This window comes from Macrobrachium nipponense, chromosome 14 (assembly GCF_015104395.2).
Source record: "Macrobrachium nipponense isolate FS-2020 chromosome 14, ASM1510439v2, whole genome shotgun sequence".
Classification (NCBI taxonomy): Eukaryota; Metazoa; Arthropoda; class Malacostraca; order Decapoda; family Palaemonidae; genus Macrobrachium; species Macrobrachium nipponense.
In genome coordinates, this window is record NC_087207.1 from 39,963,845 (window position 1) to 39,979,968 (window position 16,124).

At 43.2% G+C, this 16,124-nt stretch overlaps 1 protein-coding gene across 1 annotated transcript in view; it reads left to right on the forward strand.

Moving 5' to 3' along the window:
- Nucleotides 1-347: 347 nt before the first annotated feature.
- The window catches only part of LOC135226201 (brefeldin A-inhibited guanine nucleotide-exchange protein 3-like), a 199,483-nt gene continuing 183,706 nt past the window's right edge, over nt 348-16,124 (forward strand). The window contains exons 1-3 of the mRNA XM_064265644.1: nt 348-514; nt 10,301-10,437; nt 11,831-11,962. Of these exons, the coding sequence (XP_064121714.1) occupies nt 430-514; nt 10,301-10,437; nt 11,831-11,962 (354 nt within the window). The 5' untranslated portion in view covers nt 348-429. The remainder of the gene's footprint in view (nt 515-10,300; nt 10,438-11,830; nt 11,963-16,124) is intronic.

Genomic DNA, 16,124 nt, shown 5'->3' on the forward strand with positions numbered 1-16,124 from the left:
TCTTGCTAGGCATTTTTATTCACACTAATCGTTTCAGCATATTGTACTTTGCATACATAATGCACAATTTTCTCCAATTATCATTTCTCCATTAACAAAGCCAAGATCAAAGATATAGTGGCAGTAACAAAATAAAGATTATACAGTACCAAGTCAGTGGCTAAGACCAAATTGTGAAGCTGTCTGACTGTCATTCGATAATATAAATTAGCCAACTTGCATTGCAACGTTCTTCATATACGTTACTATATCTTCAATGTGAACACAATTGCTACTACTTTTCAATAGCAGCTGCATTGCTCATACCCTAAAACTTTGGTAACACAACTATTTTTTCCAGATTCCTCTGAGTCACTGTGCCTCAGTTGAAGAATGGTTAAATAACCTCCTTACATAACAGAGCAAACTGCATTCAGAGCTTCATCGATCATGGAGGAGGTTCTTGAACAGCTTATTCGAGAAACTTCTTCCAACAAGTATGGGCAGATACGTCAGGCCTGCATTGAAGCCAGAGGTAGAGTGAAGAGTTATGTAAATCTCAAAACTATACACCATTACATATTTTCATGGTTAAGGGGTTATATGATACACGGTTCCTTATAGCAAATTCATATATTTATTATTAAAACCTGCTCTATTTAATATTTTTCCTATAAAGTCTAAAAATTGTTTATTAGGCCTAAGTTTTGTTTTAACCATTACATCATCTCATTATAACAGTGCATTTGTTCCGATACGTAATACAAACCCTCGGTCCTTTAACAATAGGAAGGTAACTAGCGGCAGCTGGGACGGTCGTAAGCTTCGAACAAGGGGAGAACGGTAGTTAACTGCTTGTCCGATCGTGCGCGCGCCGCGCGGTGAAGAATCACTTTTGCTTTCGGCCGTGGTGTGACAGGACGTGCTCGTCATCGCTCTGCCTGCTATTCGTCGTGTGCTTTGGATGTGTTTACAATTTCTTCTGACTGTTTGTTTTTGTGGGTTGTGAATGAAATTGTAAGTACTCTTTTTTTCATTTTCATATATTGTAAAGTGACTGAATTATGGGTCTCGAAGAGCTTTTCGCCGCGCCCACACTGCTGCCCGTAGAGTGTGTCCGGGTGGCTGGAGGGGCGTAAATGCGGCGGATTTCGCTCTTATCCTGATATAGATCCACATGAATTGTGTTATCGGTGTGGCGGGGCGCGAATGTTCCCAGAACCGAACCATGTAATGTATGTATGAATTGGTCAGAGGCGCAGTGGGTGCTGTACGAGGGTCGGAAGAGGCGTAGATCGACCAAGGAGTCGTCGGAAAGCTCTCCAGCGACTCCTTTGGTGACGGATACCTCGTCATCCTTCCTGCCTCCAGCTCAGCCCCCACGGTTTGCGCCTTCCCCTGCGGGGGGGGTTTCGGAGTCCTTCTCCTCACTCGATCCGTCGAGTGTGGAGGAGGGCGCTCGATACCCGGATGTCCAATTGTATTCGGGGTCTTCCGTCCGCTCTGGGTGGGGTTCGTCCTCTCCCAGGCGTGAGGGTGCCCCTCTAACTGACCCGACTGTTCCTCCCTCAGGTGTGCCTTCTGTGAGTGACGACCTTGGACAGTGTGGGCGTCGTGGGACTGCAGGGCGCTCCCAGTATCCAGGGCTTAATTCAGCGACTGGCGGGATCGGCAGTAGTAAACTCATGGTGTAGTCACAACAACTACTAATACAGTGTCTACCCCAGCGTACGCCGCCCCTCCTCATGTGGTTTACACACAGCAATATTGCATCTGTGACCCCACTGCATCAATCCAAAAGCCGATTGCTGCCGTACCTAAGAGGGGCGTGCACCTCCACCTGGATTCTATGTGCTGCCGACCCCCGACTTTCGCTGTCCGAAAAGTTCTCCCCTGGACCTGCCGCCCGTCCCGATGATGAAACTGGCTGAGTTGGAGATGCCTGTGACGCCGGACTATGCTGCCGTACCTGCCGTACCTGCAGCTAGTGTTGCTGGCCCAGCCGCTCGCGCCGCTCCTACGAGGCGCGCGGTGCGTGACGCTCCTGTTGATGTTGCTGCTGGTGCTGGTCCTGCTGGTGCTGGTCCTGCTGGTGCTGGTCCTGATGGTGCTGGTCCTGCTGTTGATGTTCCTGCCGCTCCTGCCGTGCCTGCCCCTGCCCACGTCGCGTCTCGTCATGGAGGTGCTGCCCCGGACTCAGGTCTTTCCGGACAGGATCAGTCGGGGCGTGTTGCTTCGGCAATTGGCCCGACTTTTCCGTGGATGGAAGACCTGACGTCCGTCCTGAGGGAGCTGACGAAGAAGAGGAAGAAGAAGAGGAAGGTGTCGTCGTCGTCTTCTTCGTCGTCTGTTGCCGCCTCTCCCCCTTCGACTTCTAAGGCTTCCAAGCCGAAGAAGAAGAAGGCTGCCTCCTCCCCCCCTAAGAAGGCTCCTTCGGGACCTTCGAAGGGCCCGTCTCACTCCGGTGTGACGGGGGGTGCTTCTGCCTGGTGGCTCGACGACAGGAACCTCTTAAGAGGAGTGCCTCTACGCACTCCCCCCCCGGAGATGCTGCTGTTTTCAGACGCATCGACGAGGGATGGGGCGCACACACCTGGAGGAGTTGTTGCTGGCTGCAGGTGTGTGGGACCAATCACGACAAGCACCTTCACATCAATGTCCTGGAACTCAAGGCGGCGTTTTACGCTCTCCAAGAGTTCCAGGACGCTTGGTGGGACACTCGGTGGTGTTGATGTGCGACAACACCACAGTAGTGGCATACGTCAACAAGCAGGGGGGCCTAGTGTCTCTGCCGCTACACCAGTTGACCGTGCAGGTGCACGAGTGGGCCACGGCTCACTCAATAGAGCTGTCAGCACGCTACATTCCAGGCAAGAGGCAATGTAGTAGCAGACAAGCTCAGCCGTCGGGATCAGGTGATAGGGACCGAGTGGTCCCTACACCCAGAAGTGGCGGAAAGGCTCTTCAACCTGTGGGGGCGTCCGGTCATAGACCTGTTCGCCACCCGGCACAACAAAAACTTCAAGTTTTTGTTCGGCCGTGCCGGACCCATGGGCAGCTGCAGAGGACGCTCTTCAACACCCCTGGGACAACCTCTTCGTCTACGCCTTTTTCCTCCCTTTTGTCTGATTCGGAAAAGTGATCAGCCGAGCGCTGGTCACTCCCTCCTACAGGATGATCCTGGTGGCTCCCAAACGACCCTCAAGCCGTTTGGGGTATCCGGACCTGCTGGCTCTTCTTGCGGAAGAAACCGAGAGAGATGCCCCACTGGCACAACCTTCTAGCCCAGCCACACGTAGAGCGGTACCACCGGGCAGTCCAGTCCCTACAAACTTCACGGCTGGTGTTATCCACCATCTCTTGCGAACGAGAGGCTTTTCTCGCAGCGCAGCAACAGAGATGGCTGGAACACGTCCGACAGTCCTCTGCAGCTGTGTACCAGGGGAAGTGGGGCCGAGGGGGGGCCGGTTTCTGTGGTGGTGTCGAGACGGTCTATCTCCTCTCAGAGCCACTCTTCAGCAGGTAGCGGATTTCCTCGTGTTTCTTCGCCGAGAGAAGCTCCTCTCAGTACCCACAGTTAAAGGATATAGAGCCGCCCTGGCCCTTGTCCTAAAACTGAGGGGACTGGACATCTCGAACTCGTTCGAGATCTCCTTGCTCATGAGGAGCTTCGAAAGGTCTTGCCCACCCAGGGAACTCAGGCCCCCTGAGTGGGATGTGACTCTCGTCCTTAGGAGTTTGACTCGAAGACCATTCGAGCCACTCCGAGAGTCGTCAGACAGGGATCTGACCCTCAAGACCCTCTTCTTGCTGGCCCTGGCATCGGCGAAGAGAGTAGGGGAACTTCATGGTCTGTCCTTCAATGTTAAACATACCAGGGTGGGCTGGGGATCTGTGACGCTCGATTTCGTCCCGAATTTCGGTAGCTAAGACTCAGAATCCGTCGATCCCTGACGACAGGTTCGAGTCTTTCACGATCCCCTCCCTAATGGATTTCACCGACAACGATACGGATGAGATGCTGCTTTGTCCTGTGAGGGCGCTACGGCGCTATCTGAAGAAAACTCGACACCTCAGGACCCTGAGTGTCGACGCCTCTTCGTTAGCACTGGGGTTACCAAGAAAGAAAGTATCCAAGAACACACTTTCTTTCTGGCTGCGTGAGGAGGTGATCAGGGAGGGTGGCGTACGAGGCTGATGGTAGTGACGACATCCGTACGCTCGACCGAGATCCCACGAAGTCAGAGGTATTGGACCCTCTTTTGGCGTTGCCGTAAGAACTTCTCCGTGGCGCAGGTCCTGAAGGCAGTGTCTGGGCCAACCAGACTACCTTCAGTCCTCTACCTTCGGGATATTGCCCACAAGTCCTTGGATACTTTTTTCCTTGGACCTGTGGTGGCTGCTCAACACGTTGTGTAAGCTTACCCAGCACCCGAGCAGGCAGAACAGCATCGATTCCTGGTGTGACTGTAGGAATGAATAATGGTTGAATGAGAGTGCGACTGGCTTCTCTTCTCCATCTTTCTCTCTCTCTACTGTGGGCAGAGGGTCACGGTCGTCACCATACTGGGAAGGAATTCCGATGCAGGTAAGCTACTCGACCGAGCCCCAATCTATCCCTTTAGTTAGGGATAGAAGCAAATATCCTCCACTCCCTCCAACAAGGGGGAAGGAGTGGATGCCTACTTGAGACAAACCCATACTTTATGTTGGCTCTTGTAAAGGAGCAAGTTCTTACTTGCTGGTACAACGAGATACGCTTGCCTCTCTCTTAGTACTTGGCTCAGAGGTCTGACCATTGATCCTGCGGTGCACACCCGATCAATCGGACAGAGGTTTGGATCCCTCCCTTGCTCTTACGACCAGGGAGGCATTCCAAGGTTGGACAAAACACCAGTCTGTTCACCAAAAAGACTCAGATTCCACCCACCAAGAAGTGAGTCTTCCTATTGTTAAAGGACCGAGGGTTTGTATTACGTATTGGAACAAATGACAATTTGTCGAAAATTGCATTTTTCCTAACTATACAAACCTGAGGTCCTTTACATATAGTCCCACCTCATACCCACCCCTCACTCTGCAACTTTTTGCATGGGCCTAAAGCAAAAGTGCGCGCACGATCGGACAAGCAGTTAACTACCGTTCTCCCCTTGTTCGAAGCTTACGACCGTCCCAGCTGCCGCTAGTTACCTTCCTATTGTTAAAGGACCTCAGGTTTGTATAGTTAGGAAAAATGCAATTTTCGACAAATTGTCATTTTGTAAAGTTAAAGCTTCATATAAGTAACTTACCAAGTAATTACTTAGCTATAGTTTTGCTAAGTTACACAGCAGCCCTTTTTAAAAATAGCTGGAGTGCTGCTATTATTTTTGTGTAGGTGACTAGCACCGCCCACTATCAAGGAACAATAGGAACAACCAAGCAGAAGAGCTCATTTGTTTCTGCCGGCTCTTGACTAAACATTGGTTGTATGCAGTAGCTTTTTCATCGAATGTTTAGTTGTTCTTTCCTGAAATTCTGTGAAGTACAGTCAACCCCCAGTAGTCTCGAGGGATAGGGATCACAAACACTCGCAAGTTAAAATTCATGAATACTTTACATCCCCCTCTAAAAAATGTTTATAACTGGCTATTTAAGTAGTTCAAAAACTAGAACTTCTAAAAATATTTATAACTGCTCATTTTGATATTTCGAACATCAAATATATGCCTTAACCCTGAAAGGATGGATACCCTCATATGAGTAACAATAACAGGTTTTGAGTGGTGGACGGATATCCTCCTGGTGAGTATCAACACTATTACATGCCATCGATTTGGAGAAATCGGGCAGGAAAGAGGTTCCATTACTTCAATAGCCCATAAATTTATGATGGCAAAATATTTAAGTAAATTTCTAATATACCTTTGCACTTTTCTTTGCAAAATTGCAATTATAAGTGACATGCTATTATAAAAGATAAGAACTAAAACCAACAGCAACCCTGGGTATATATGAACAAATATATAAAAAAAAATTCATGAGAGAGAGAGAGAGAGAGAGAGAGAGAGAGAGAGAGAGAGAGAGAGGGAGAGAGAGAGAGAGAGGAGAGAGAGCGAGAGTTAGAGAGAGAGAGAGAGAGAGAGAGAGAGGGGGGGGGGGGGGGGGCGGGGGGGGGGGGGGGGGCAGTTAGAAACCCTCTTGAAGTCAAGTACACAACTAAATCATGAGCTGCCTAGAATCAGTGAGCTTAGCCAGCTCCCAAGCACTCGGCTTCAGTTACCAAGCACCCAGTATCTGCTTCCGAGCACCCGTTGCCAGCTTTACAGCTTCAGTTTGCAGCTCACGGGCATCAAGTGCCCTCTGTAGATCAAGTCGATCTACCCTTGGTGCCCATCAAATGGCAGCTAGCTGAGATTATGGGCTTGTTCAAGAAAGTGCCTTCTGCCAAGACCGACCTTGATTTGTCCCTGTCTCCATTCTCCTCTGACAAAGAGGAGTTAGATCAAGAGCCTGCCGCTCCTTCAGTGTATGCAACTCTTCTGCGATATTTACTGGTGAGCTTTCTTGCCTTCTTTACACCAGCTGCCCCAGCCTCTCCTGCCTCGACCTTCATGATGAGGAGCCACCCAGATGATAGCTTACAGCTTCCTAAGATGGTACTCTCCTCGTCATCGAGGAAATTTCCCAAGGAAGTTGAAGATTGGCTTTTTGCAAAGAAAGAACAAGGTAAGGCTCCTTCACCTTTGGTGCCTTGCAGTTAATCTGTAGGAGATACCTTTCGTACACCACCGGGGAAGCTCCTCCATTGGGAATCGCTGCCTCCCAAGGGGACTTCAGTCTCATTAACTTGTCCCGTCACTTGGCCTTCTTGTCAGCGAAAATAATGTTTCGTAGACAGAACTTGACCCCCTTGTCAAGAACCTTTCCAAGGTGTTTTAGGTCTTCAGCTTCTTAGATTGGGCTGTTGCAGCTTTCCCTAAGAAAATTAAGGACTGTTCAGACCTGTCAGCAGACTTTTCATGAGACTGGGTAGGGGTCTTGTCTTGCAATGATAAGGCCATCAGGGATGCCTCATTGGAACTTGTGGCTCTTTTCTCTTTAGGGTTCCTGAAGTAAAGAGAATTATGGTTCTCCTTTACAACTATAGGCAGTCCCTGGTTATCTACAGCCTCGGTTTTTGAAGATCCGGTTATGTGGTGTTTGTCTAGCAATGACGATGATTGGATTTTCAGCGCCAATATGCGCCAGTCCCGACATAACTGCAGCAACAATAACCAGGTATCAGCACTGTCATCGCCAAGCACCCAAAGGATTCATATTCATTATCTTCCAGGACAATTTCTCCTCTTCAGCAGCTGCCCTTTCGTGGGAGTAAGACCAAGTCTCAGCCCAGGCTCATGTCCGTTTCTCAGCCAGAGCGATCAAGAGGACCTCTATCAAGCCCAAGGAATGAAGAATCGGTTCTTCTAGCACCAGTGGGAGCCAGACTTTTCCATTTTTGTGTGATATAAAGTATAAGAGGTGCAGAACAGTGGATCATCAGGGTTCTGAATTAGGGCTACTCCATCCCGTTCATGGAGAGCCCACTTTAGTCACCTCTCCTATCGTATTGACGGCCTACTCAAAAGGCTTAGAGAAGCATTTAGCCCTTTCAGAGGAGGTCTCTTCCCTCCTCCTAAATTGAGCCATAGAGGAAGTCGAGGACAGGAGCACACAAGGTTTCTTCCATCGTCTGTTTGTAGTCCCCAAGTCATTGGGGGAATGGAGACCAGTCGTCGATGTCGGTGTCCTAAATGGCTTTGTACATAAGACAGATTTCAAGATGTTGATGAGTCAGTCAGTCCTGTCATCCACTCACCAGGGTAATTGGATAAATAAATTATTATTATTATTATTATTATTATTATTATTATTATTATTATTATTATTATTATTATTGTACTTAGGAAGCATACCCTCTCTTAAGCATACATTATTAAAAGTAATGGCGACTTCAGCAGCGTTACACTTGTAGAGATTCTTCTTTATTTTCCGAATAGCGGCTTTTTCCGTGCTACTTAAGCAGGCTAGTAGAGCGCCTATAGAGTTCTTGATCAAATACAATGTCAAAATAGGGGCATATACTTGAATTTTACAGATAAACTATGATACCATAGTCATCAAACTCATTAACGATTCTCTCCTCTCTCTGATCTCTCTCTATCTCTCTCGCTCTCTCTCTTCTCTCTCTCTCTCTCTTTCGTCTGGAGCTGCCAGAACATCCTCGGGCCTAGGAAAGCTGAGGGTGGACTGCTCTTGGTGTGGTGTCCGTCCTCCTTATATTTGGGGTCAACAGCAGGGGGTCGCCCCATGCTGATCTCCTATTGGCTGGTGGCGGTGAGTCTTCTATTTCATTGGTGACTTTAGCCAGGTCTCAAGCCACTTTCTCCGAGTCGATAGTTGCGTTGCTGCAGGTTCTGCAGCCATCTAGACCTCCTAAGCGGTGCAGTAACATTGATGGACGTTGCGTTACGCTGCAGGACGTCACGGCTAATTTGATTTTCATTGACTGCAGGAGTATTTCGTTCGGGGGTGTTGTCTTCCATAGAGTTGTTGTGATCAGTGGTGTTGTTGTTGGTGGCAGGTCTTCTCATACTTGTAGGGAGGAGAAATTCTTCCTGTGTCCTGTTCAGTGTAGGTTTTATTTGCTGGATGAGAAGCGCCTCCAGCAGGCGTAACTGACGGGCATCAGGGGCCTTCCTGATGATCTTCGTGTTCTGGATAATGACATCCCGGGAGATGGCCTCTAGATGTTTGGTGTGGACGTGACTCTTGATAGCCCCCTCTTGGGCATGGCATGAGTCTCTCTTAGACAGGCGCATCGTAGTCATACCTACGTAGGCGCCACTGAATTTGCGGCCTGGGCATGTATACTGGTACACCACATGCATCTGCTTCCGGGGGACTCGTACCTGTGGAGAGGGGTTATTTTTCATGATAGGGTCGAGCGTCCTCCGATTCTGGTAGTACGTATATGATTAAGTTGATATTCTTGGTGTCGTCGGTCGGGGATACATTTTCGGAAATAATTTTCTTATTGGAGTCCTCTTCTTCACGGTAATGAGAACTCATGAAGGCTTTATAATATAGCTTGGTATTATCCTGGGCTGCAGGTTCTCACTACTGTACCATTTCTCTAGGGTTGTGCGGACTTTCTTACTGATAAATTTATTTGAATATCCATTATTCACAAGTACTTGGGAGGCTCGGTCGAGTTCCTGGTGAGTGTCCTGCCAGGTCGAGCAGTGGGAGAGGGCTCTCCTGATGAAGGCCCTGATGGTGGTGCTTTTGAATCTGGCGGGGCACTCGCTGTCACCATTGAGGCAAAATCCGAGATTAGTCGTCTTTGTGTAGACAGAAGTACGAAGACCGTCTTCTGTCTTGCTTACACGGATGTTGAGGAAGGGGAGCCGATTGTCGGAGCTGTATTCAACTGTGTAATTCAGCACACTGCACTGTTGAAATGCTTGACGGAGGGCTTCTACCTCATCCTTGGCATCGATTTGCACAAAGATGTCGTCAATATAACGTCCATATCTACGGGGTTGCTGCATCTTGGCGAAGACCCGTTCCTCCACGGTGCCCATATAGAAGTTAGCGAAGAGGACCCCCAGTGGGGAGCCCATCGCCACGCCGTCCTTCTGGCGGAACATCTGGCCACGGTGGGTGGAGAAAGGGGCCTTCTTCGTGCAGATCTCCAGCAGCGTACGGAGCGAGGCTTCGGGTATGTTGAGGGGCGCTGTTGATATTTAAAGATGATATCTATGGTTTCGTCGACAGGCACGTTCGTAAATAGGGACTCCACGTCCATTGAGGCAATAATCTCGGTGCCAGGAGCATCCTTGATGGCTTTTAGGAATTCTGCCGAAGACTGCAGGCTGTACCTAGTACAAACATGCCTATCGACGAAACCATAGATATCATCTTTGAGCATGTCTATTAGGAATCAGTCGACAGAAATAAATTGAGGTCTTCTGCTTGGTTGTTCCTATTGTTCCCCAATACATAGTGGGCAGAACTAGTCACCTACACAAAATGCAAGTGCTGCAATTTTTTAAAAGGGCTGCTGTGCAAGTTAGAAACTATGTATAGCTATGTAATTACTACTTAGTAATATTTATAAAACTCAATTTCATTATGAAAACATGAATTTTGCAGTTTATGATTTATCACTGCACACTTTGTTTTTTGTTTTGGTTAATCTCTTTCTTATATTTTTTAAATGACAAAAGCTGCATACAAAACAAATATGCACGTAATTGCATTGATTTTTCTATACTTTTAAATTTATTCTTTTTAGATCTGCTTGAATCTCAGGCTGCATTATTGCGCTCTCCACCTCATGAACTGCGTGCAATATGCTTGAAGGCAATGCAGTTATCTTTGGAATCTCGACAGTCAAAACTTGTAAGCCTAGCAGTTTCTGGTTTTTCAAAGGTAAGCAATCGATATATTTTTAATGTTAGGTTATACATTTTTATACAAGCAATAGGATAACTCAGGTTATCTTAAGGGAGAAAACTGTGTTAATTTTCATATGGAATGCCATTAGGCATGAACATTTTTCGTACCATTTTTTCAACATGAAACCATTTCCCATAATGGGATGACCTTTTAGAAAAACAATATACTTCCCTATTCATTCTTCAAATTCCTAATTATAGTTGAAGCTCTTGTGCAAAAAATTCCATATCATCACCCACTTAATATGCCTACATAGGAACCATCAGCATCATATTGGATTCTTGAGCGCACACACACACACACACACACACACACACACACACACACACACACACACACACACACACACACACCATTCACTTGTATGAGTATTCTGTATTCAATTTGGTACTTCACTTCCTTTCCAATATGCCTATTTTATGTCATGTATTGAGAGCGTCCTAGGTTGTCTTCCTCTTTACTGATACTTGCAAATTATGGATACTTTCCAATAACCTATCATCCTGTTTTCTCTCCAGTAATCTGCTATTTCACATATGCTAAGCTTTTCACCACTTGATATATCTCCTTGTCTCACCTATTCCTTTCTTTTTTTGCCATGCAATATGCAAATAGTTCACTTCAGCAGCTTCAATCTTTTAGTTTTCATTTGCATCACCATCCACTTTTCTTTCGTAAAAGAGATGGAATAACAGTCTCTTTATTACATTCTCACTATGGCTATCATAGACATTCCAGATAACTTTCTAATCTTTCAAACTTCCTTGCTTCATTTAATCTGTGACTCACTTTATCTCTCTACCTACCTTTATCCAGTTTTATGTCTGCCAAAAATACCTACAAAAATACGTATACGTATTTGGTACTGTATTACTATCGGCAAACATCAATTATTCTATGCTATTTCAAAATCTTATCACAGCTTTGCATATTGTATGTGTGATTTCTTTTTCTAACTTCTTGCATCACTCCATGTATAAACAGTAAAGCTTTACATACCCTTGTCTCAAAACCCACTCTTATAACATAATTTCTTCTTATCTCTTGTCCAAACCATCCCATCTTTCCACTTCTTCATTTATAATATGACCTTCCCACTGCAATCTGACCCTGAATCTTTTCAAAATTTACAAATTTTTCATAGAAATGTGATACTATAGTTTACATTTATCCCCAGTAAAAATAGAATGTTATTTTTAAAAAACCTATCTTAGAATAGAATTGTATTTTTAAAACAAATTTTTAATTGCAGATTTAGGAGATATTTTATAAAAAAAACAACGGATTTAGAGCTGTTGATTTTTAAGAAATATGAAGGAAGATAGGCCATAGTGGCTTTTATAAACATTTGCTTTTAACTTTTCAGTTACTTCGAGATACTCAGTTTCATAGTGGGTATGAGGAAGATGATGAAACAACCTGGTTGCCATGTCAGCTTCTTGCTTCTATCCAGAGTCTGCCCCTTCATCCAGAAGATGTGCAGGTGGAGCTCCTAAAGGTATGATGTTAATATTTTAGATTTATGAAAAGGAAAGGAAGTTTTAGTTTTTGAGGTGTCATTAAGGAAGCACAGAATGATTTATGAATTACTTTTATTAATATAAAGTTGCCAAAAGTTTTTTTTTTAGGCAAAGGTGTAGTCTTGGCACTTTGAACTGTCCATTCCATTTTTTACAAGTACACTGTACATAGTACCTGTAAATTTTTTTATATAAATTTCTATATATGTAGTTACTGTTTGGAAATACAGTTCTGTTCATTTCCTTGTGCCACTAAAACAGGCGCAATCAAATCATACTACTAGTTATAAAATAAATTATATACAGTAGTGCCTCAGACTTCGAGCTTAATCCGTTCCAGAAGGCTGTTTGAAATACGATTTGTTCGAAATATGAAACAAATATCCCCATAAGAAATAAAGGGAATCAGGGTAATTCGTTCCAGCCAACCCAAAGAGTCCCCCTTTTCACATTTTTTTCTATTATTAATGTGTTCAAAAGTTAAATTAAGAGTCGAAAGTAGTAAAACAATACGATATAAGAAGTAAAATTTTATTTTATGTACGATTACAAACTATTTGGTGAAAATAGCGCATGGTCGGTGGGGGGATGGAGGGAGGAGAGATCGGGACCCTTTGAGGGAACCGATATGGTGCCGTAGGCAAAGGGTGATAAAAAAAATAAATTTTATTCATATTTTAATAGGATAATCAAAAGAATCAATAGTGTGTATGTCCGATTGTGTCTGAGAGAGAGAGAGAGAGAGAGAGAGAGAGAGAGAGAGAGAGAGAGAGGAGAGAAGTGTAATCAGCGTGTATGATTATTGACATGTTTACACTTAGATCTTAAGTGCCTGAAGAGATTAATTATGCCACAATACATCAACTTACTGTTGGCAAACGGCAGAATTTAAAATAAACATGAGGATTTTGCAAACAAATAAGTAGTAAGTAAAGAATGCAAGTAAAGGAAAGAGAGATTAAATAACTTTTCACAAGGAAGTCATTTAAACATACAGACAGTCCTGGGTTATCGGCGGACTCAGTTATCGGCGATCCGGTTTTATGGCACTTGTCTAGCGCCATAAAATTGGCGATTTATGGTGCCATAATGGGCCGAGTTCCAGTTATTGGCGCCAATAATGAGTTATGGCACCATAACATACCTCACAGAGGTGCCACAATGGTGCTTATGGTGACGATAACCGGTTATCAGCACCATAAGCGCCATTATGGCCCCATAAATCAACGAGTTTCGGATAATGGCAGTTTTCGCTTATCAGCACCCTCCGAGAACGGAATCACCACTGATAACCGGGGACTGCCTGGAATCAAAGACATGCAGAAGCTAAACCCAACGCCAGTGTGTTTATTATAGAGCCAAGTTACTTTTACAGTGATAAAAAATCTTAAAATGCAATTGTCACTAGATAGGTATTTTACCGTAACAATAAGAAGTGATTTGGGCAAATCAAGCGTAAGTGAAAGAAACGGGTGAATGATCATCCCAGCCCAGCTGGTTAGTCAGTAGGAAGCAGACCCCCGTCTTCCCTTCCCTCTCTCTATAGTCTCACTCAACACACTGAACTCTGGCTCAAGTAAGATTTTTTTTAATGTTTTATTACTGTAGTATTGCATTTGCTTATTTTCATGTTTTATTGTTATGTTAAATTTATAGTGAAATAACATTTTATTTTTTTATGTGAATTAGTACTGCTTTTACATGCATATTGTAGTAAAGACTTTTCTGTCTCTTCTTCTCTCCTCAACAATATGACAACGCATGATAGCTTAAAATCCTTCATTCATTATTTCTAAAAAATATAAAAACTCCCTCCTATCTCAAGTTAGCTGTGCGTCACCTCAATGACGTACGATTGTGCTCATTGTTTATGATAAATCTTAGAGTAAAACGCTTTGTTCTTTCATTTACCATTTTGCTGAATATGGTTTAACTATACTGTCTCACTCATCACACTGAACACTGGCTCAATTAAAACTTTTAAATTGTTTGTTTATTGCATTTGATTGTTTTCATATTTTATTATGTTAATTTTATTGTGAAATTCCCTTTTTTATGTGAATTGCTATTGCTTTTACATACATACAGTAATATTTTAAATTTTTTTTCTCCTCCAAAACATATCAACGTTCCCTCATTCAGTTTGGAGTCAGGTATGCTTGACATCACCACAGTGACGTGATTTTGTACATCTTTTATGCTAAATTTTATACATATAGAAATGCTTTATTCTCTTATTTATTTTGTTGAATATGGTTATCATTAAACTATATATTGTAAATGAAAAAACATGTTAATACAGTTTTTCTTGTAGGATGCAGTAGGATGTCAAATACAAGTATAAACAAGATAATCAGTCAGTTCAAAGTACATACAAGCATTTGTAAGACAAGCGATACAAAAAATTTCATTCTAAAAACGTAATGTTCGACATGAGAAACATTTGACAAAAGAATTATCACTAGTGGTACCTTGTTTATCAAACATTTCTTATGTCGAACTTTCCATTTTTTGAAGGAAATTTTCGAGAAAATTTTATATCGTTTGTCGAAAAAATGCTCGCACTTTGAACTGACCTGTTATCTTGTTTATACTTGTAGTAATATGTTTTTTTTTCATTTACATTACAGTAGTATATAGTTTAATGATAACCATTTTTGACAAAATAAATAAAGAAATAAAACATTTCAATATAAAAGCAGTACCAATTCACATAAAAAAAAAATGTCATTTCACACACACACACACACACGCAGTTCGGTACGCTGAGTGAGACAATATAGAGAGGAGAGGAGATGGAAGACTGGCGTCTGCTTCTACTGACTTACCAGCTGAACTGGGATGATTATTAACTCGTTTTTTCCACTTACACTCGACTTGCCCAGATCACTTTTTGTTATGGTAAAATACCTATCTAGTGACAATTGCTTTTTACGATCACTATAAAAGTAACTAACTCAGTTGCATATGGCACTGTGTTCGGCTTCTGCATGCTTTCAATTGTTTGTTTAAATGGCTTCCTTGTGAAAATCTATTCAATCACTCTTTCCTTTTCTTGCATCATCTACTTATTATTTTTTTGCAAAACCCTCATGTTTATTTTAAATTCTGCCATTCGCCAACAGTAAGTTGATGTATTTTGGCATAATTAATCTCTTTTATGCACTTCAGATTCAAGTGTAAACATGTCAACAATCATACATGCTGATTACTCTCTCTCTCTCTCTCTCCTCTCTTCTTTCTCCTCTCTCTCTCGCAATCTCTTCTCTCTCTCTCTCTCTCTCTCTCTCTCTCAGACAGTCGGACACACACACTATCAAGTCCTTTGATTATCCTTTAAAATGTGAATAAAACTGATTTTGTTATCAACCTTTGCCTACTGCGACCATTTCAGTTTCCTCAAAGGTTTCCAGTATCTAATCCCTCCATCCCCCAGCACCATTTTCACCAAACAGTTCGTAAATTGTACACAGAAACAAGATTTTTTCAAAAATTTTACTTCATATAATGTAGTTTTATTACTTTACATTCTTAATTTATATTTTGAACATGTAAAGACCTCACAATCACATTAATAATAGAAAAATGTGAAAAGGGGGCTTTTTGGGTTGGCTGGAACAAATGATCCTGATTCCATTTACTTCTACTGGAGATATTTGTTTCATATTTCGAACAAATCGTATTTCGAACAGCCTACTGGAACAGATTAAGTTCGAAGTCTGAGGTACTACTGTAATTACTTGGTAAGTACATACATAAAATCTCATTTTATTATAAAAAAATATATTCTCAATGATTTTCCTAAAGGTGTTTGCTTTAAAATAAAATAAAAAGAAATGAAGTGACTAAATGCAAATTAGAGTTTGAGCCACAGCAAAATCAAATACCTGTATGTCAAGGCTCTGGAAATTTTGGTATCCATGTTGAGTTTGCCTCTGTGATAGGGAACTTTTTGGAATCATAAGAATGAATTTTTTGCTACACTTGTTGCGCCTTGCTGAATTGATCCTTGATCCCCCAGATGTATATATTAAGCCATATTTTGTTGTGTGGGGACATAAGAATACTCTACTTCTATCAACAGATGGAAGCAAAACATCATGTAGTTTCCATTGCATATCTGGTGTTGATTCATAAAAA